Source organism: Toxorhynchites rutilus, chromosome 1, assembly GCF_029784135.1.
Source record: "Toxorhynchites rutilus septentrionalis strain SRP chromosome 1, ASM2978413v1, whole genome shotgun sequence".
Taxonomy (NCBI): domain Eukaryota; kingdom Metazoa; phylum Arthropoda; class Insecta; order Diptera; family Culicidae; genus Toxorhynchites; species Toxorhynchites rutilus.
In genome coordinates, this window is record NC_073744.1 from 52,987,580 (window position 1) to 53,010,995 (window position 23,416).

General features: G+C 41.5%; 2 protein-coding genes across 3 annotated transcripts in view; one reads left to right on the forward strand and one right to left on the reverse strand.

Annotated features, from left to right (window-relative positions):
• LOC129773439 (beta-alanyl-bioamine nonribosomal peptide synthetase ebony) overlaps positions 1 to 2,779 on the forward strand; it is a 126,887-nt gene extending 124,108 nt beyond the window's left edge. For both annotated transcript variants that reach the window (XM_055777111.1, XM_055777071.1), the window contains exons 6-8: positions 1,292 to 1,679; positions 1,750 to 2,016; positions 2,083 to 2,779. In XM_055777111.1, coding sequence (XP_055633086.1) covers positions 1,292 to 1,679; positions 1,750 to 2,016; positions 2,083 to 2,416 — 989 coding nt within the window. In that variant the 3' untranslated portion in view covers positions 2,417 to 2,779. The remainder of the gene's footprint in view (positions 1 to 1,291; positions 1,680 to 1,749; positions 2,017 to 2,082) is intronic.
• Positions 2,780 to 9,641: 6,862 nt separating this feature from the next.
• Positions 9,642 to 18,550, reverse strand: LOC129762417 (negative elongation factor A). Its single transcript, XM_055760650.1, has 5 exons — positions 18,314 to 18,550; positions 15,266 to 17,963; positions 11,007 to 11,173; positions 10,773 to 10,928; positions 9,642 to 10,697 (listed from the first exon to the last, which is right to left on the reverse strand). The coding sequence occupies exons 1-5, from the start codon at positions 18,521 to 18,523 to the stop codon at positions 10,491 to 10,493; spliced, it is 3,438 nt and encodes a 1,145-aa protein (XP_055616625.1). The 5' UTR covers positions 18,524 to 18,550; the 3' UTR covers positions 9,642 to 10,490.
• Between the last annotated feature and the right edge of the window lie 4,866 nt (positions 18,551 to 23,416).

Here is a 23,416-nt window from a genome sequence, read left to right on the forward strand (position 1 = left end):
CATCTGTTTACTAGAACCACCAGCTTCGAACGATCGTTTATCATAGTTCTGTTTCGCTATTTTAATCTTTGATACAACTCTATTATTTCAATTTCTTCTTCAATCCAAATTGAACCATAGGTTGAATTTTTTACGCTTGTACAAGTTTACAGGAACACAAAAATCGTGAAATATTTTAAAAGATTTACATTCAATATTTCAATTTCAGAGAATCAAGATTATTAGAGCGGTAAAATGAATTCCAACTAGCAATTCGAAAACATTGTTCAAGTGCATTAAGATCACAGTTGTTATAATCACAATAGTAGAAATCATCAACAGCATGATTCACACACAAATTAAGTGAACAGAAAATTTACAACTAACACAGGTTCTTATTTGAAACTTTCAAGATACTGTATGTTGCGTGAACCAACTTGTAATGAGAATGACTTATATTTATTATTTGTATTATTGTTATTATTGTTGTAATTTGAAATAATAACTTTCAACTACAATTGACATTCACTGAATTTTGTGTCTACTTATTTATTGATGAGAAAATGATGTGAAGTTTACTCACTTAACCAACCGTAAAGTTTTTGAATTGATAAGTATTTTGTAAGAATGAGATAAAGATATTTTTTTTAAATTCCACTATGGGGGTCAATGGTGTCACTTCACTCTGAGTAGGGAATCTCTGTTGTAGATGGATAGTTTATTGAATTATGTATTGTTAAACTTTTCCGAATTATCTCTTTTTTCGCGTTTCGCGTTCAGTGCTTTATTGCGTTATCCGCGATTTTCGTTATTCGCGGTGAACTAGCCAGACTATTTCGCGGATAATCGAGGTTCTACTGTACAACCAATAATTACGAAAACAAAATCGAATTTTTCGCAAGTATAATATTTTTTCAAAACTAGCTAATTGGCTTTAATCTGATATGTTGACCAACAAAATCGGTCGTGTAGTTCAAAGGTAATGAATTTAAAAAAGTCATTTGCAAAATTTATTTGTATTTTTTAAAAATTTACACAATTTTCTACATTTTGTCTTTTAACCATAATTTTGTAGGTATCTTAGTTTTCAAGTTATAATTTTTTGTAAAAAATGAAGAAAAAAATTTTAACTCTTTTCTAACAAAGGCTAATTCTTTTTTTGAAGATTTCAAGTATGCAAAGTTGCCTCAATGACCCATGTCTTTACACCCACAACGTTTCACTGCTATCTGAGATGGGGCTGCCAACTCCTAAGACGAGTTAGCGCGAAATTCGTCCACTGTATTAACAATTTATTCTAACCACACCACAGATGACGCCACGATCGAGATCGAGTACGATTACAGTGGCGTTCCGGAGCACAAGCTGGACATGGCGAAGGATCTGTTCACTACGGTGGGTGAGGTAATCGGCCGCTCCACCCGGGCTAAGATCTCCCTACAAAGCAACTTCTACGAGTTGGGGGGAAACTCGCTCAATTCAATCGTCACGGTGACGCAACTCTGCCAGAAAGGCCATGCGATCAGCATCACAAGCTTCATTGGGGCCGACAATCTGGGGGAGATTCTTGACAAGATGTACAACAACCAGCGGCACATCGACGAGCAAGAACAGCGAGTAGAGAATGAGTTTGAGTTCGAGTATAAAATGCAGCTAACCGCTCATCCACTGGCCGATGAGCACAAAGAAGACGCAATCAAGTGAGTTGCATCGTAAATGCACTCTTCTAGCAATATCTAATCGAATCTGTCTTTTTTTCACCATTCTCAGCATCCTGACGTACAGTTTCTACGAGAAGGCCGATCTCGAGCGGTGGATCAAACCACTGATCAAACAGTCGGACTATCGTCACATCTTGGAGGAAATCTGGGATGTTCTAATCGAAAAGCAGCTGAGTTTCGTTATCAAGAACGCAGAGGGCCAATCGGTCGGAGTGTCGCTTAATTTCGATGCCTACGATGAACCGGAACCGGAGTTGCATGACAACAATCTAGTCATCATCTTCGAATTCCTGGAACACGTAGAGAACCCAATTCGGTATGTTGTTAATCATCCCATTCCCGTCTGTATGATCCAAAATCAATTAATGTTTACCACTTGCAGCGAGCAGAAACTTCCCAAAGGCAAAAACGAAATCCTGCACTCGTTCATGATGGGCACCTGTTCCGATCTGAACGCACAAGAAAACATCGAGGCTATGCACTTTATGGAGAATGAAGTGCTGAAGATTGCCACCCGCCGGAAATTCACGGGCATTCTTACGACCAACACCAGCCCATTGACGCAGCAGCTCGGTTCCGACGTTTACAAGTACGAAAACATGCTGGACTATCAGATCAACCGGTGGGTATGCAGCGATGGTACGCGGCCCTTCGGCAAGGCTCCCGACGACCAGCGGGTGATTGTGCACTGGAAAAATATCCGAAAGCAGCACTAAAAAATACCTGATCCGGGCGGTCGAACCTAGCTTGTAGTGTGCTAACTTATATTTATCGTGTTATTGTATTACTATCGAGTTAAGCTTAGGGTTTTCTAACAAGAAAGCGATACATTTCCTAGAACGAAGAAACATGTAGATGTGATAGACTAGAATTGTGAATTCGTCGCAAGAGTTTTTTTTAAATTAATTGCGACAGAATTGATTTGCGTTGAAAAGTGATATTTATTATATACATTCGTACAAAATATGGACCCAAACACAAGAAAGAAGAAGATGAGAAGATATTTTTATGCAATCTGTATCTAAACCATGACTAGCCGACTATTTATGATAATAAATTAAATTTTACTATAAAGAAAATTCCTGCAGTTGATATTTGCTTTGACACTAGTAGCGGGGAATTGACCTGAGCTGGGTATTCGCCGATCTATACACTCCATCTTCTGCTTGAGATTGTGGCGTGATAAAACTTTCAATTGAAAGAATTCAGAAAGTCTTCAGATTTGATTGAAACATCACAAGAAAAGGATACAAGCTTTTTCTTTGAAAATGAAAAGCCTTCGTATCTACCGTATATGGCAGAGTTCGAGGATCTTTTCCTCTCGTCAGAGAGGATCGAAGATGACTCAAGCTGCCTCTCAATTCGATTCGATATGTTCTCGGAATTCTCATGGTTCATCCCCATACAGCTACGAAGGGTTTCGCAATTTCAACTTGTTTGGTTTATTGGATCAATTTGAAAGATTGAAAGATACCACGGCTCACACGTCAAATTCAACGAAAGCAGAAAGTAAGCTTTATGAACAAAAAATCATGCGAAATATCGAGAACACCAAATTTTGTGATTAATAAACAATGTTAAAACGTAATATATGATCTCTTAGTATGGTCGGGTTGTACTCGAGACTCGAATTCTCGAAGCCTTTCTAGTGCAGTCTGATGTATGTCTTCAATAACCGGATTTCATTGTTCTTAACATGTAATTTGAAAGGCATTCACAGCGGTTCATAGCTGCAGTTCTTCAACTCTCGGCTGCGAAATAGGGATATGTACATGGTACACTTCGTACGGAGTCGCTGTTTGTTAGACCATAAGCGAGATGGAAAATGAAAGGTGGGAAGATTTTTAAATCTGTGACGTCACAGATTTTGTTTATGTATGTTACTTTTCTATAATAGTCCACTACATAGGAAAAGTGTTGTTATTAAAAGTAAAAATAAGCAGATGAAATGAACAAATTAGTATTTTTTCTTAAATCAATGCTAGCGTTCAAAATCACAGGGGCCCAACTGAAATTTTAGCAGAAACTGAAATTTCAGTATTGTTGAGGTGTTCTAAACTTTATTTCAATCTTATTTTACTTCTCGTTACATCGACCAAAAACGTAAATGAACAAAGTCAGAGTTACAAAATCGTTTTTTCCTTTGGCGGAAAACATTTTACAGCGCATGAGAAAAAAGTAGCATTTTTTTTCCGCGTAAAATGCACTTGAAAAATAAATTGAATAGACTCCATATGACCTAAATTGAGACGAAAAGTTTTCTGCTTCCGTCCTAGTTTTAGACGAATGAAGTGTTCAGCACCCTAATTGTGGAAAAAGGAATTACAATTGCTAACAAGAGATAATCTACCATGAAGATGCTCTAAAATCCAAACATAGTAAAAATTAGAATACTAATTCTGATATAAGAAGAAATAACAAAAATGAAACATTTTGGTTCGTGACATGTTCTGTTTATTTTTCAAATGATGAATGTAACGCGAAAAATATTTTTTGGAAATATGTAATTATTTTCTGTATATCCTCTTTCAACGTTATTCGTTGACACATTCAATTTTGTACCATTTGAGTAACTGAAGGTGGCCGTACACTGTTTGCCCGGAGGTCAAATATTTGATATTTTTTGATAGATAAGGTTTGATTTGATATTTGTACAACAATATTTTGTTTGCCACTCTTCAATTTCCAACAGTAGTAAACAATATCAAACACCGAACAAGGAAAAAATCAACTGAAATATTCAAGGTAACCTAACCGTATACCGACAGGTTCGAAGAACAGAGTGAAAAAATATTTTAGGCATCCAATAATTTAATATTTGCTTGTCGTGTTTTGTGTAGAATATATTTGATCAGTATACGTTGGACAAAATTTATCTGTCAAAAAGAGTCAAATATTTGGCTTCGGTCAAACAGTGTATGAGCACCCTGACTGTTATGCCTGATATGTGAACTTCTTATCTTCCTGGCTACTAATACAATCAAAGTTTAACACAAGCAAAACCCGTGAATCTTCCCACCTTCTATTTTTCATCTCGGACCATAAGGATTTACGAAGTCCATAGTAGGCGCGACTTCCATTGACTATGCATTTTCGAATTTTACGGCTGTTGTTGTTGCCAGTTGTTATCAACTAGCCAAAGTAGACAAATTCCTCTTCCACCTCGAGCGCCACGCCGTCGATCTCAACACTATTAGGTTTTTTTGGAAACTCTTTGCAGCACGCGGGAATTGTTGTTGAGCGAGCTCGAAGCTATATATTATATAATCATAATTAGTTCAGATATGCTTCACAATAATTTAGAATGGCTTACATTTGGTCTCCTTGTTTTGTACCTAGCAAAGCTTACTACAGGATGACTTGAACTGGTTTTAACCCCTTCCCGTATTATTTAATACGTCACACATCAAGTGATTTTACTACTCTGCTGAGCGTTCTAACGCCTATGTTATCCAAGTACAAAACGAGCGAGACTCGATGTTGTACGGGAAAGGGTTAATATAAAATTTTAATAACACTCGAATTGAACTCTACCTTTTGGTGGTTAGCAAAGATGTTTATGAGTACAATTATGGAATTGACGTAACAACTCTACCTTAAACGGTTGTCAGACGAACATCCATCGAGTTACACCTAGCTTCAGTGCTGCCCGATACCTTGATGTCCAAGATGGCAACCCGAGTCACCGGTCGTCGCATCACGCCTCCTGACGTCTTCACTTGGACTAGTCTGCTTCGCCCATCTCGACACTTTATGGCGGAAAGGATCGACGCAGCCATCCGGAAAGTTCTTCAATGTATAGTTTATCTTCACTGACAAAAAAAGTTCAATTTGAATGGTCCTCATGGTTTCAACGGGTACTGGCTGATTTACGGAAGAAGGAACAGTAACAGTACTCATACCAGCAAGGAAACTAAGCAATGGATTAAGTATCAAAAACTTAATTTTTTGGACTGGCCGGCTCGCTCTCCAGACTTGAATCCTGTTGAAAATCTTAGGAGGGATCCTTGTACGCAGAATCTATACTGAGGGAAAACGGTACACCACGATTGAAGAACACGAGGTCACAATTTCGGAAAAATGGAAAAATATCGAGAAATCCGTTCAGCAGAATTTGGTAAATAGTATTCCAACACGAACTTTCAAGGTTATTAGTCGAAATGGCGAAGTTGTGAATTATTGACATGTGAACCAGCCGATCGTTTTGAATTTTTCATTGATAATACTTATGAATTTTGAAATGGTCTTATAGAAACTGGACAGCAGAAATTATCATATTTAAGCACAATTAATAAACAAACAACTATTTTGAACGAAATTGACGTTAAATATACTTTATTCTAAGCAACAATGTATGAATGTATCTTGTTGAAATTCTAACTGTTTGTGTTGCAACGAAATAGAATCAGGGTGGTCTTATAGAAGTTGTACAGAGTGTAGGCTTTTGAGGTTGAGCAGCTCGCTGCGAGCTCAACAGCAGAAATGATTTGGCGTGGTAGCTTCTTTCGGCTCCGCTGCGGTACGAATGTCAGTTGGTTCATATCCAGAATCTGATGCTGTTACTCACGGTTGGTTCCGAGGAAGTTGGTGCCATTGTTACTTCTAATCTCCAAAGGTGATCCACGCCGCACTAGGAATCGTCGTATCGCCATCTTGCACGCTTCGGTAGACAGGGAGTGTACCACCTCCAGATGGACGGCCCGAACGGTGAGGCACATAAACAGCCCCACCCATCGATTGGCTAGTGAACGTCCGACGTTGGCTTGAATGGGACCGAAGTAGTCCAGCCCAACATAGCTAAACGGTCAAGTATCCTCGATGTCCTTCCGGATGGATGATTGGGAATTTAGTATCGTACGGAACGAAGGTTGCCCTAATGATTCGAGTATCAATTCGCGCTATTCCCCATTCGTCGATGAACGGAGATAGCTTGTCGAGACGGCTGACGTTTCGATTTTCGTCAATCTTTTGTCCTCTGAAGTTGGACCATCTCTTCCGGGAACTCAGGCAGCAGCACCAATCGTAATAGGGTATTTTCAGCTCTGTAGATTTCTTCCTGGGTAATTGACGAAGGTGGTAGCGGTTGTTTTGTCGCCTTGCGTCTACAGTTGTTCGTAAAACGGTGGATGTATGCAACTATTCGTCGGAGCCTCTCGAGCTTCGAAAAACGTTCTCAGTTGTTGATTTCGTCATGTTGCACCGCTGTATGGATGTGACACGCTCAAGCTTCGGTTTCGGTTTCCTCGGGTTTCACTTGATGTGGCCAAGCCTCCTCTGGTGTCCATAGAAACTCCGGGCCTTTGAACCAACGGCTGTCGGGTTTCAGGTTTGGTCCACTATCCCACTTGGTTCCAATTGCATCCGCAACGTCGATCTACTATTGGACGTACCGCCACTCCTCATGATTTGACTTAGATAGGATTTCTTCTATCCAGCGACAAACTGTCGATAGCGACGATAATCAGAGTGAATCCACGAAAGGACGGTTTTTGAACCAAATCACTCACCGCGATATTGGGAGACTGTGACTGCCGCATAACGTTTTCATCATCCTTCAACCTATTAACGCCGCCTGCAGCTCCAGCCTCGGAATGGATATTGTTTTAAACGGTGCTACTTTAGCCATTCCTCTGCACACTGGAATTTTCCGTGGATGGTGGCCCTCAAGTAGGCGACACACGTATATGCAGTCTCGCTGCCATCGATAAATATATGCAAGTGCAAGTCCTCGATTTCCGATTTTCCGATGGAAAATAGACACGAGGTATACGAACAGATTTCAGGTCGTAGAATTTGGCTACCCACAAATGCCATCGTTCAAGGATTGGCTCGTCTACCGCGTCGTCCCAACCAGCTTTTTCCTGGATTATAACGCGGGCATGAATGAGGAAGTGGGAAAGAAGTCCCAACGGATCAAACTGGTTCAAAACGCAGCGTAAGATGCCTCGCTTGGTAGGAGTGACAGCTCCCAAGTCGGCCTCGCTGGAGAACACGAAGACGTCCTCGATTCTCCAGGTTACTCCCGCTTCGGTATCCCCAACCTGGCGGAGAACTGACTTGAGCACCTCTACAACTTGACATGCTTCTTCCTCACTGTCGAAACTATGCAGGTAATCATGGACAGAATACCGTTCACGGAATCTGCAAAAAAAATCTGGGAGAGGACTAGATCCGATCATTTTAGTAGCATGCTATTCCGAGCTATACCGTACACTGTGAATGTCGTGAATGTAGCCCTTCTGCTGGTATAGCACCATCTGCCGCTGGACGTTAATGAACAAGGATGAATCCGCGTTGAAACGGCGATCCAAGTACCGTAACCGTCGGAGCCATAGCGTAATTATTGAAGAATTCTACATGATCGTTGTGCCACAGAAGCCCAGTCACGAAGCCGCTTTCGACTTTCCTAGTCGTCTGCTCGAGTATCGCCGTCGCTAGCTTACCGTCATTAGATTCGGGACTCTGATTCACGTTCTCGTCCGTGAAGTATTGCTTCACTAGCTCATGGAGGCGGAGGTTGACCGCAGATGTGCAAGTTGTAACTCGCAACGTTTGTTTCGTTTGGCATTGAGCCGTAGATCGCCCATCCGAGCCTTCGCGTATTTATTGGGTTGCGGTGAGGTGACTATTCTTCGCTCCAATGAGAATTCCTCTCGCCTGGATGTTCCTGGCTGGATCCGTGCTCCACCTCTTTGATGTGTTGGGTGAGATGGGTTGATCGACGAACTACCCGAATCGTTGTGCAGAAGCGAAAGATGTCGCATTTGACAACCTTGCACTTAACAGCGCGATGAGGACCGGCAAGGTTTTCTTCCGTGCTTCCCGAGGCAGATTGGGTACAAATAATAGTTATGGGTCACTTTCCAGCGGTCATCCCGGTCCACCTTTTTGAAGACGTCACAAAAAAAACTTCACTCGATGATCTGGATTTCCGCAGACCAGCAGCTAACTAGCGATGCTACTTTCGATGATTCCGTCTTCGGGGCCTCGTGAACTGTGATGTATGATGTAGCGGCATGGTCCTTCACGAAACCTTTCTGCTTCTCATCTTTCTTCTGCTTACTCCCCCTTGGATCCAACGTGAGAGTGACTTCAGCTGCTGCCGAGACCAGCTTTGCCACCAAGAGGGATTTGCGGGGCGGATGGGTTAGGTTGCGGAAGCATCGTTGGGAAGGAAGATGGGATGTAAGTGGGATATGCATTTTTTAAACTGTTGAGCCTTCGCTACCGTAAGTATATTGCGAAAATGAGGTTAAAATGTTATGCAGAATTCTTTTACAGAGGCGATGCGTGACTAAGTGAGCTATCCGTTCAATCAATAATGGTTTGTTTTCTATCGTTCCCGACGGCTTCGCTTAGCAGAAAACTTTGAACCTCAAATGTCATTTTTACGCAAGACAGCGCATTAGTAGTAGTGATCGCTTCATACATAGCTGACTGCGTTTCCCCTGACGCGCTTGAAGATGCAGAAAAGTGTTTGAAAGGCGGCGAGTTCAGTTGAAAGTTTGAACCTATTAGTCATTTCTGCCTACTTCGTGGTGCTGTGTTGTGTTGCGTGTGGGTTGTGTGGTGTAGCCAAATGAAGTCATCAGATTACATTCTTCGCGGTGGAGAAGTTTCACCCAAACAGAAATGAAAATAAGGATACTCGGGATAATATGGTAATTACAAATAAATTTCCTTCGGTAATTCCTCATCCATTGTACAAATGTGAACGAGTTACTCGTCTGTTTTTAATCGAGCTCGGCTTCTGAAATATGAAAACAAACGAGACGAACGCTCGTCTTCTGGAATAGGGCCTATAATACGGGGCAAGAGATAAGAAGCGTTCTGATTAGTTTGTGACAAATGATGGTATTTTTGGTACAACCTAATGCAACCCAATGTGTATTCATAGTTAGGAATCAATGTCTTTCAGGATAACAATTAAAAATCAGTTGATTCCATTTTTGCACTGTATACGCTGCTATTGGAATATACACATTCATTGTATTTCTGCCTATGATAAAATAATATTTCATTTTTAAGATTAATCCTCGGTTTATTTTTTTTAATAATAAAGATAATAATTACAGCGTTATCCAATCTTCACTAAACTGAAAAATTACTATTTTATCGCCGTTCAACATGTACGCACACATGTTCTTGTTTTTTGTCTCTAAAACCAAGCTTTCGAGCCGGCCTGCGACATCTCTACATAATAACTCAATTGAAATGACTGATTTTTGCGCCTACGATTTCGCTTCAGCAAGGGAATTTAATTGTTGCTTTTTTTCATAACTAGCTTAGCTCCTGCAGGTCTTCGGTCCAATATGACCTAATGTTATTAAATTTGCGTTTGAAAATATGTACTCTGTACCACAAACAATTTCCTCTCCGATGTTCCATTTTTTCATCTGATCATTGCCCCAGCTGTTGCACAGTTTCGCAATAGCATTTAGAGGTCGAATCAATTACGCAACAAGTCAGACATTTAGTCTAGGTTCCTAGGTGCTTTTACCATATTATTTGTCTTCTACTACTGCTATACTTAGAGCACTAAATTTTGTTTTACAGAATAGGTTTTATTTCGTGCAACAACAACAAAAATTGTTTTGCATGTTGATCAGATATAGTAATACGACAGAGGATTAGATCTTAGAACGAAGATAACGTGAACTGCGGTTGTTATATTACACGCAAGAAATCGTTTGTTTTACTACAGAGACAATCTTCTATTCCTCCCTCATGCTCGTCTCATTCGCTCTCCTACTTTTCACTATCACGTTTTGTCCTCTGCTAGGCTAAATATTAAATAACAACTGAATTCTGCTGTGTGGTCGTCAGTCCACCGCTTTGTACACCTCCGGTTGTTCCGGGACTTGTTTCGTTCTGCTGGGAAGGATCCAGTTCCCGGTACTTCCGGAAGGTTTTCCATTCGCCGGTGTTGTAATCTAATGTGATCAACGATTCCACCAGCATGACCGCTTGCGTGTCATCCGTCTGGAGTACTTTCTCCTGTGGATGAAAAAAAGGGTTAATTGCGCGTTAAATTTAGAATCAGATTAGGAAACAACAAAAAAGAACCATTACCTTACTCTCGTTCAGTTTAATAGTGACAACATTTTCGGGATTTGGTCGTGGATTATTTCGGCTCCCGGCCATGAAACTAAGGATGAGAGCTTTTTCGAGACGAGTGACCCGATTAGCCCGCTTGAACATGTCGTGTGCTTCCATGACATGCTTGTTCTGTGGAAGATACAATTTTGCACAACATAATTAGTATGCCCCCACAAGAAAGCGCGTATCATATCCATTTGCACCTACCGAGAGGGATAGTCCTTTCCGAGCCCCCTGCTGTTGGATTTGCTGCTGCCCGACAGCCGTTGCATTCTGTTGCTGGATCGTAACCGTACTTCCCTGCTGTTGCTGCTGGGTCATTTGGGTCCTTTGAATCTGGATTTGCTGGGGTTGCTGCTGGACAACGTTGCGGTCTGTGAATTAAGAGTGGCAAGTAGACAACATTATTGGAATATAAATGCCAAATAAGAAAACAGGTCACGTTTTTATGAAATAAAGTTAACGTTAATAACTATTTTCACTGTGAATGAATTCTCATGATTTGCATAGCAATCGAATCGGAAATTCTCTAAGATTTGTTTGAGATTGTACATTACAATTCGCTAATCCCCAAACGGTTCAAATTCATGAAAACTGGAAGAACTTCATTTTTTCTCATACATTTGTTCGGCCGTTTTGTGTGCTAACCCTACCCGTATTTCGAATGCTTATAACTCGAACATTTCTTAACAGATCGGAAAGATGTTTGCATCAAAATTTCTACGCGTCTATCACAATTGAGGGCCTTATGGCGGGTTTACATCAGGGAGATCTATAGCTATAGATGGATTTATTCACGTGAAAATAGGGGTAAACGGGTGAGAATAAATATGATACACTTATTCGAGGTATATATAACTGGAATAAATTCAGCATATGTAAACGTTTGTGAATTTCTCACTGTAGAGAAATCACTAAAGTTGGATGCAGTTCTACTTCAAGTGAATAAATTCACCGAAAATATGAATATATTCATTACAGAAGTTCACGCTAGTGTAAACGGTTGATGCGATTTCTATAAATCTCATCATATTTCTTCACACGAATATATCACTAGTCTTAACCTACCCTTAGAATGCAAGGGGTGTAAGTGACTTGATCGATTTCTCTTCATCAACTTTTTCTTTAGTTAATAACTCAACTGCAAAAAAGTTCCAATTTAAGCTCACTATAGCATCCGATAGATGAGGTTCTGACATATCTTCCACATTGTAAAATACAACTGGGAATGTATTTGCAGCTATGTTATGACCAGAAGAGAGAGTCGATGTAGAGAAATCGATCAAATCCCTTACACCCCTTTCATTCTAAGCCCCTCAATTAATAAAATACTATTTTTCATGAGATGAACAATTGAATAACTGCAAAATGTCAAGCGTTATCTAAACGCTCTAACTGCCAAGTTTTGATTGGCCCGATTTACAGTTTCTAAAACACAGACTTCAAAATTAATGTGCCTGTGGGAATCCGTTTTGCAAATAGATGCAAGCCGGGGGTATTGTTTGGTGTTGAGTACTTTTGTACTCGCTTGTCGTTGTGCAGACCGGAATATGTCTCCCTAAAACGTGCTTTTAAACTGGGGAAACCATCAATTCAGATACTAGAGGTGAGTGAACTTTCGCGGTTCGAGAACTACGTAAACATGAGATGTGCAATATTTTCAGAGGAAAATGTGAAATACAATGATCGTTTGACAATTCTCCCGTTCACATATTTTGGTAGTCCTAGTCATCATACCAAACATAAAAAGACGATCATCAAATTCATTTGCAACGAAGAACATAATCTATTACAAAAATTTCGATGCATTCTAAAACAATATTTGAAGTGGTAAACATGTGGATTGCATAATATAATTGCGTAGTTCTACGTCGAAAATATACGAAAATATATATTTTTGTCTTATCATGGCAGAGAGAATAATTTACCTCTCTCAAGTTCTATTATTCGGGAGAAGGCTTGCGAATTTGTCCAGAAATTGGGAATTCTCATCTTTAAAGCACATCCAACATAGACGGAAGCGATAAACTACCGTTGGTGGTCATTGGAAACAGTGAAAACCCACGATGTTTCAAAAACAACAAGTCATTACCAATGATATACGAGAGTGTGGGGGTTTATATCCCCTTGAATAGAACATCTCACTGGCTTGCGCAAGTACCGATTCATGCATTATGCAACACATCCCATAACAGCGCTACCAACGGATGGCGCACAAATTGAGCGCCCCGATGTGTAATCGTTTCGGCTCCCTCAGTATTGGCTGAAAGTCGATCGGGTTGGCAATGCCAAACACAGCGGGCATTCGTTGATCGTCCGTCTAAAAGGGAAGTCCTTCATGTGTGCTTCGGAGGCGATTCTCTTCTGCTCCGAATATAGCGGATTTCCACAGAGAGCAACACCAAGGCCTGAATGCTTTTTGAGGAATGGATCATGCAACTTAATGAAAAAATTTCCAACGAAAATAAAAAGATATTAATTCTGGAATTATGTGGAATTATGTGTAATGGTAATGTATCATACTAATATCTATTTCTTCTCAAAGGCGGTCATGTTCGTTAATAATTCTTACACGTTTAGTTTTCATAAAAATATTCGGTGTTAATGGAATAGCCCTCTCGATGTTGTGGTTTCCACACTAGAGACAGAAGACCATTTTTACTTTACTGCTGTTGCTATCAATATTGTTTCAGTGCTGAGTTCAAAATCCGTAAAATTCAGAAGTGATTCAAAAGATTCTCGGCCAGTTTTCCGGACAATTCGTGATGTGAATTAACGACTAAAGGCTAGAGACGAGCCCAAAAGAGGACAGGGCATTCATCGCAGGATATATCAACGCATCATAAGCTTTATAACCAGTGCTTTTGACATTTGACATTCCAGACGAAATTGTAGGATTTGTCTGTTGTACAGTTTTTTTACGCCTCTTTTAAATTAACCTGGTACGTGATACTAGGGTGTAAGTTTGATTGATAGGCCTCCGGTTAAGCCGTACCTCCTACGAAGGTCCGCAGTTCGCATGCATTCCGTTAGAATATGTTCCACTGTCAAGCGGGTGCGGCAACAGGTATGGGGCTCTTCTTTCTTTGCTAGGAAGTTATGAGTCTACCTCGATGCAAAGACGCGAGAGAATTCGCTGTTCATACGTGTTGGTTCGGTCCTTCCATTCGTCGGTTGATGCTTTGATTCTACGAAACTGCAGGTCCCTTTCACGATTCCATTCAGGCTCCTGAGAAGAATGGAATTGTTCACCCTTCTAATGAGGTCCTTACCAGGTATACCCATACTGGTAATGGAGCCTCTCTGCCCTTCGTTAGCAAGGGCAGCATCGGTGACGCTCTCTAATGCCAACTTAATGGCGAGAGCCTCACACGAGAAGATGCTAAACTCATTGGGGACTCTCATGCTAGTCTTAGCATTACCATCGAGTATCCCAATGGCTGAGGCGTCATCGGTGACGGACCCGTCAGTATAGACAATGCGTTTGTTAGCAAAGTCAGTACGTATGGCCTCGTTCACCACCGCTTGTACCTTCTGGGAGTTATCCCCAGCCCGAACGAACCGTTTTATCCTCCCACAGCTGATGGTGGGAGAAACGGCATCCCAGGCTCTAGGAGAGCAACGACTTAACCGCATGGGGCGAGGCAGTATCTCCCCCGTTAGGGTTTGATATTTTTGCCTGGCCCTAACCCCGTATGGGGTATCAAGCGATAGGTTGGCTGGGCACTCCTCCCACCTGACTAGCGCATGGACCATCCTATGCACACATACCATCTCGAAAGTTGGTTCACCTTTTTCAGTTAGTAGACTCTTAATTGGACTACTGTAAAACGCACCCGTGATTATGCGAATTCCGCTGTTATAGGCTGATTCCAGCATTTTAAAATATTTATCCGCTTTACTAGCGAGGATGATGCCGTACACTAGTCGTGGGATTATCCAGCTTTTGAAAATATTCAAAAGGGAGTCCCGAGGGCTGCCTTTCAGCCTTCCTTTAATCGCTTTTAGAACGTTCAGGTGATCCGCGATCTTTTTCTTGACCAGTTTTGCATTGAGCTTGAAATTCAAGTTTCTATCAATCGTGACTCCGAGGAGTGTAGAGTTGTATCCCTCCGGGATAGCTTTGCCTTTCATAAAAATGGGAGCTCTTTGTGCACCCCTGGCCCGTCGTCTGATTGACAAAATACTTGATTTCTCACTAGAAGTCGTGAAACAAACTTCGTCTGCCCACATCGATACACTCTTGAATGCTACAGAGGTGAACCAGCCAAAGAGACTAAAAACCACTCAAATAAAAATAAAGAAAGAATCAAACTGCAATTGAATTGTAATTGTATAGATATCCAAATGTAAAATATAAAATAGGATCTTGTGAACCATCAATATCAAATAAATTAAAGTAAAACGATAGTGTTTAAGAAAATTGCTGGTTTCAGAAAAAAATTTAACAAATAATAAAACCCTACCTTGCTGTGGCTGCTGTACAAGTTGAATAGTGGTGCCACCTGCCCGCGGAGATCCCGCTGCCTGGAATTGTATCGTGTGTTGCTGCTGCTGCTGCTGCTGCTGCTGTTGCTGAATCTGCTGCTGCGGTATTTGGGTGATGATGGTTCGCGTTTGCGTTTGCTGCTGGCCGACCACTGTCTGGGCCTGGTTTGCCTGGATGGTTTGAACAAGTTGCGGTTGCTGGCCTGGTCTCTGGATCAGTGTGAGGCCCTGCGGAAGCATTGTCTGCACATTGTTGCTTCCGACCGGTCGGATGATTGTCATGGTCTGGGGCGATGTTTTGATCTGCTGTGCCTGCTGCTGTTGACCCTGCGGGGAAATGCTCGTTATCAGCGCCGGGATGGTGGAGGTCTGCTGTGTCTGCTGTTGCTGTTGCTGCTGCTGAGCGGGTTGAATAACGACCGGCGTCAGGGCGGGTATGTTTTGATGCAGCGAACTCGTCGGCACCAGTGCCGGTATCTGACTTAGCTGAGACTTTGGATCCTGTTCTGTTTTCACCAGCCCAGGCGGACTGGTGAGAATGGTAGCACCACTTAGACCAGACACATTCTGCAGGGGAATCTGTTGGTAAACGGTGTTCCCGGACGGGTCCACGGTGCGAAGAATTACTCCTTTCTGGTTGAGAACACTTGGCATGCTCGAAGGGTTCGTCAGGAATATGGTTTTGCCTTTCACGTTTGGAGACATTACCACCTGAGCGTACTTCGGCTGCTGGGTGCTTCCGGTTACGATGGATGTGGTTTGAATGGATTGCTGTTGCTGTTGAAGTTGTTGCTGCTGGAGAATTTGGGCAACGGAAGTGGCAATCATGTTGTTGCTCTGCGGGTTCTGTGCCGTAATTGTGATGGTTCGCTTTTGGGGAGTTGTTGGTGACTGTTGGATTTGGATAGGTTGTTGCTGCTGCTGCTGTTGTTGGATTGTTTGAATGTTGAGAATAGTGGGCTGCGTGTTCGATGCCGGATGTTGGGTTGAAATAAGCGGCGGAATATTTTGCAACAATGAGCTGTTATTCAGCGATACAGTGGGAGCGGTTTTGATTTGAACAATCCGAGTGGGAGTTGTCGGCGTCTGAACTGTCTGTTGTGGCTGGATCTGCTGCTGAGCTTGAATCAACTGCTGCTGCTGTTGCTGGTGGTGGGCACGGGAGATCATTGTTGTGAGCGTTGGCGTCGGCGCTACGTTTGCATTGGTAATAATCCTTTGAATGTTGATTTGCTTTCCAGGTGGCGAAGTGTTCAAAACGTAGGATTGTAAAGCGGGTTTCTGCTGTATAATAGTAGTTCCGGAACTAGCGGCCGTTGTGTTTGGCTGCGCTGGCTTCGTGGTGAATAAAATGTTACCACCCTGGTTAATAATAGTGGTGGATTTGGGTATCGATGTTTGAATCGTGGCCGGTTGTATCGTTTTTGATGAGAATATTTCAATTTTGGGGGGACCTTTACTAACGATTCCCGACGCTGCGCTTTGTTGAATCATTTGCACAGAACTAGGAGCTGCTGGAAATGATTGGTGTTGAAGCTGTGGCTGTGTTTTAACTTGGGTCACTGTTGGTAGGGCCACAGATCGAACTAAAGATGGTGGATTTGAAGCAGTCATAGCCACAGAAGCGCTAGGCTCTGATTTGATGGTTATTTTCTGTGTGGTTGGGTACGCTAAGGGTGGAACTGGAGGCACTATTGTTTGCTGTACTGTAGACGACACTACAGGAATAGATTGTACCGGTGTACTCAGCAAAGGCTCTTGTTTGATCTCTTGCTTGACATCGTGTTTCATATCCATTATTACTTCCATCGGTTGGGTCTGCTGAATTTGCATGGGCTGTGAAGTAACGGTGGAGACAACGGTTTCCTTGACCGTTGTGACAGGCATCGGTGTAGCGGGTTGACTGTATACTGTACTGGCTGTGAGCCCTGCGGCGTAATCAGGCGTTGTAGTCGTGACAGTGGAGGTTGTAGGCGTTGTAATAACAGGCTTAATATCTTGGGTAGTCTGTGCACTCGCTTGTTCCGCAGCTTTCTTCTGTTGCTCTTCGCGTTCCTGCTCTCGTTTTCGTTTTTTTGCAGCTGCATAACCCAAAGGCTGCTCTCCAATTTCTAACAATTTCACACCACCTTCCTTTCGGCCAGCTGGCGTTCGACTGAGGCTTGGTCTGTTCTGTCCTTGCGAAGAAGCCGGCGAACGAAAACCACCTGTGGGAACCCTCGAAGGAATTCCCTTCAATGGTGTTGTGTCCGTCATTTTTCGTGGTATTCCCCTGGACCTCAAAGGCACTGTCGGCGCAGAAATCTTCTTCAGGCAACTTTGTGCGTCGGATGATTTCTGCAACAGTTCGGCGCGCAAATTCGCACTTTTCGGTTTACGCTTCAGTGTAAAATGTTTAACCGGGGTCGACTGTTGGCCCACCACTGTAACCAGCGCGGATTTGTTTAGATACTGACACTCCAGCGGCAACAGACCGAGATCGGCGTTCTTTACCACCAACCTCCTCAACTCGTTGACCATATCGGTGAAGATTGGTCGTGTTTCTTCGTAATCGGAGATTTCTGTGTTGAGCGAACCAGTCGTCGGCAGCGTTTTGATGGTTTCCGCTATCATTGAGACCCATAGCTCTGAATCTAGACCTGCAACTTCAATCACCTCCTCGAGTTCGGTTTTCCACTGCAAGTAGAAAAATGTTTTTTTTTTTGAATCAGTCATACGAGAATTTGTTCATACAAATCCCATAGGATTTAACGATTACAATGTCAAAAAAAAAACTTCATATAAGAAATCATTACTCATATGGCACGCACAATTGGAAAATCTTCCTGACGTTTGCGATACAAAAACAAATGACCAACAAAGCCAAAACAAACTCTGGATGCCTATTCTCTCCGGCATTATTCAGCTCTCGCTTACAAAACACACACGCACACAAACAGCAATTCACTAAGTCCACACGGATCAACCAATACCCATTCGTCAAATAGCCACAGAGCCCCATTTACAATGCTCATATTTTTGCTTACCTCCTCGACAATCCTCCGCGGGATGTGGAAGAAACTTAGCAGCAATTTCAGCTTCACCTGCGTCTGAAGATCCGGAAAACACTCCTTGATGTTCCGCAGGACTTCCTTGTTCAGTTGTGATATGATTGAGCCGCTTATCCATGAGTCGTTTGATGTACCAAGCTTATTGTGTAGCCACAGTGAAATGTCGCTATCCCGGACGTTCGCCATCTTGAATAAAAACTGACGACGACGACGAAGAAAAAATATGGTTGCGTGTGTAGAAGCGACGACTGCCAGCCGATTGAGAGAATTTGAGAGACAAGAGAGAAAAAACCATGGGTGGAACACATACCGAAGGGGCAAAACGCATCGCTCGATCAAGTCGAAACGCATGTTTTGGCAGTTGTTGACAGTACCGAGACGAATTGAGTGTGCATTCACACTCAGAAAATAAAATTTCTAATTCTCATGTGAACGGTTCTTCTTTGGTTATTGTTTTCGATTGACTATTCGTAAATCTATCGATGGATAGTTATGGCACATGTGTATTTAATTCTCAGGAATGGCGCCACATACTGAGTTTTGATAAAAGTCAAAATTTGAAGAAAATTGGAGAAAAATAGAGAAATTTGGAAAAAAGGTGATGTTACATATGTTTATAATGAACTCTGAAATTGAGCTTTAAATGAAAATCGACTATTCCGTATTGAATGTTCTATGTGATGGAAACATATTTTTTGCAAGTGTTTTAGAAAATCGGGAACTAGAATTGAGTTCACGTCCACGATCACGTGTTCAAAATAGAACCGATTGAGCTCAAACTATGATACAATATAAAAAACGACCTACACTTCTAAGATTGCTGTTACGACATGAAAAAAAAACACATGAAAAAATTCAACTCAACCATGCAACCACTGTAAGAAATCGAAAGAATTAGGCAATACAATTTCAATATCGTAAACGATCGAAAGAAGGACAGAAAGAAAACACGATAAAAGTGCAATCGTACCTATCGGTAGCGGTTGCAATAAAACCCAATGCAATAGAAAAACGGGAAGGAAAGGGACCAAATAGATCGCACACATTTTTTATCGTGTTAATTTCGTTACCCTTAGAATGTAGTTATGAGTCAAAGATAAGCACTAACCAGGAGTTGCATGTGGTGAATCACAGATAAGCGATAGGTAAAGGACTTATATGCAAAGGAGCAAGAACGCTTTTAGTTTTCTCTTTCCTTCACACATTAGATTCGAATTTAGGCTAAAATTAGGATAGAATAAAAATTGTATAAAAATCCAAGGTTCTCTGAATAAAGCAAGTAGTCTTTGGAATCGTGTCGTACAATAAAATCCGAAACCTTCTATTGAATCGACTGATGAGAGTTCTTCAGATTCAAGTTTTACAACGTCCGCAGCAACAGTTGTATAATTTGCACTCGAAGTTCGTGAAGATCTTGTATTCGTTGATCCTCCCGATTAGTTGATATTTGATAGATTGATCAGCTCCCGTTCGTTGCTCGTTCCGTACGGAATTAGTACAAAGGCATTTAGTTCAATTTATTGAACGAAATAACTCTGATTAGCTTCCGTTCGCGGCTCGTTCCGTAGGAATCAGTGCGAAGGCAGTCAATTCAGTTTGTACTTCAACCCTGTAGAGTGCCAATCCAGATTCGCAAGGTTGATTTCTTTGCTCAATCGAGTTTGCGTATTGGGCATCTTTTACAAACACTATGTGCCAGAGCAAAGCGTGGCAGGGTACAGCTAGTTCATATATATTTTTATGAGATAGTCTGCTCATATATTGGTTGAATCAAACATTTTTATTACATAAAACAAGGATTCCAGAAACAGTTAGACATGTGTGCCTAGGTGCTCCCGTAGCCGAGTGGTTAGCGTCCCACACTATCACGTCGGGGGTTCGGGTTCGATTCACATCGTTGTCGTTATTTTCATCGTCGCCATAATTGTTGTCATCAGTATCTTCATCATCTTAGAGTTTCACGTCCTCAAATTCCAGTTCGACATTTTCTTCTTTTGTTCTATTTGTACTAGAATAATGGCCTTCTGATCGGCTGGATTTATCAAGATCGCTTGATCCTAAAAAGTATTCAATAAATTATTATGGACAAAGTAACGTCATCTTACTTTTAATGGACCTTTCCTCCGTCCACTTGAACCGTCGATGGATCGATGACTGACGCAAGCCTTTCACTTAACTCCTTGCTTTCGAATTCCGCGAAAAAAATCCTTCAGCAGTTTTAGAAATTTTATAGATATTTTTTAGAGATTTACATTATGAACACTTTTAAAAACACATTCAGAATGTTTTTGCATTCTTTTATTGCAAATCTATGGATATCGCTCTTGCGACTCCACGAGCAATGCAACATGATATTGCGGTCGAAAAATTATTCAATCAAAGATTGACATGTGTTATATCAATTACAGTTGTCTCCAGTATGACGGGTATGACCCGTGACCCGTGTTTGCATGAAGATCACCTTGAAATTACATTAATTAAGAAATATTTAGGTAAATTTGTTACATGTTACACTTACGAATTTGTTGGTAAACTTCAACTTCTAGCTGTTTGATGTGTTCGATGGATGTAGCGAATAAAAACGAAAAGTTATGACATACTCTATCCTGGTTCTCTCAAAGACGGAAGTCGGCTGCCAATTTCATATGAAAATCATTTTTCAATGCAGCTACAGTCTTCGCCAGCATAGATTAAAACGTACTGATCATTTCGATCATTTCCGTCTTCACTTTTTTTTTAACTCTGCTGTATGTTCATATCGCTATTCATCACAGGCTATAAGTTAAAGCAAAAAGCTTCACTATTGATTAATTGGTATATTGGCACTCCCATGCTTGCTCAATATTCAGTACGTATCCTCCGGAAAAATGTTGTCTTCCATTGCGCTCTGCTGCAAAGGGTTATCTTGATTGATAACTTCGAAGATTGGTTCAGGTTGCTGATATTGTTGAGAGGACAGTCTCACTTCTTTTTGAAAGTCCTGCGGTGGTTTTGTAGGTTCAGGTCGGAGAAGTGTGCAGCTGAAGGATTTTGTTGATTTTGTATGGATGCATCTTGTGGAAAATATTGAGAGCTTGAACCTGCTGAATGATGGAAAAACATAGATTAAACATGCCTTTCAACACATTTTATATTTAAAGAGCCATTTGGTTGAGTGTTTACTACTGAACGAACGATCATGAGTTCATAACTCAGGGCCCTCAACTGACCATCTTTGCCTGTTATTCTAGCTACTACGTTCACGCAACAATCATCATGAGACTGTAATCCCAGTCCCTTACCGCTCACAGTACGGTGTGCTGCATCGGTAATTGATACTATTAATAACACAACAATGGAAGCGTCATACCAACAGTCCCGCAGTGTACAGTCCAACTGTGGACATTCGAACAATAGTAATATTCTTACGCCGAAAAAGGATAAAAATGTACACGAATAACTTCGGCTCTGTTACAGTTGAATTGCTAAATGAGCCTAATAAAATAAACAGATGGGATAAATCATCAGCGATGGAGATCGATCCACGGTCGAATGGAGATCCATTAATTCATACAACTGCACTGCTCTACAGAAACACCGGGCTGTTGTGCTATAAATAACACAACAATGATCATATCAACTGTCTCCGCAAGTTCAGTTCGATAACTCGCAAGTAGATCGGATAGGTTTTCGAAACGATCCAACAAAGGTGTTTTTTTCCACAGCGAATCAGACTGTGTTCTTTTTCATCGGTTGCGCTTGCGAGTAGAGCGAAGCTCAAAGTGGTGCGCGACCGAGACGCAGAGGATACAATTCAGACAGATTTATCACACACGCCACACAGCAGCGGCAAGTATAAGTTTATTTTTCTTTTGTCCTCCTATCATTCCTTCTACCATCTGTGCTCGATTTACACCATTGTTCATCTGTGTGTTTACCAAATCGGCAAACGTTGGCATTAGGGGTGTCTATTTTTTCTTGGTTACATTACCGTTGAAATTTTATTGGACCTTTTTTTCATTTTAGAATTTTATATAAATAAAATAAATTAATATAAATATTATCCGCAGCATAACCTTATAATATATTTTTTTTACTTATTCATTTTGATAATTATTATATTCTGTTCATATCGAACAGTTGGCCGATTTTTCTAATATGGCTGAGGGCGGAAAGGACCCCCCGTTGACGCAATTGAATATTTCTGATACCGAACCTCCTCCTGAAGAGCAGGAGGATGAAGCAGAAATTGAGGTAGGAAATTCTGTTTACGAAGTTGATAGTTCCGAAGATGAGGAAATCGACGAGAAACAGGATTTTCGTCCTAAAGAATACCCTGAAGGCTCCAAAGGCCCATTCATTGTGTACTTTAGACGAAAATCCAAACCTCTCAATGTCATTCGTATCTCGAAGGAACTAACTCAACATTTTTCTGACGTTACCGAAATTACACGGATGGGGCCAGACAAACTACGAGTTGTCGTCTCAAGCAGGACCCAAGCGAACAAAATAACGCGCTGCGACCTCTTTGCGATTGAGTATCGTGTATACGTACCCTGTTGCAACGTCGAAATAGACGGCGTAATAACCGAAAAGGGTTTGACCCGAAAAGAGATAATCGATGGTGTCGGTCGCTTCAAGAACTCCACACTAAAAACTGTGAAGATTCTTGCATGCGATCGACTGAAATCTGTGTCACATAAAAATGACAAAAGAATTCTCAATCGGACAAACTCTTTTCGTGTGACTTTTGAGGGTTCCGCCCTTCCAAATTACGTTGCAATAGGGGCACTTCGTTTACCTGTTCGATTGTTTGTACCCCGGGTAATGAAATGCAACAAATGTATGCAACTCGGTCACACGGCCGCCTATTGTTGCAATAAAAAACGTTGCGCAGATTGTGGAGAGAGCCATGATGAGAATCCTTGCGCGAAAGAGCACAAGTGTCTTCATTGCGGCGGGACTCCTCATGATCTTATTCAATGCCCGGTGTACAAACAACGAGGGGAAAAACTCAAGCGTTCCTTAAAGGAACGTTCCAAGCGGACTTTTGCAGAAATGCTCAAGAGTTCCGTGCCAACGACACAGGACAATCCCTAC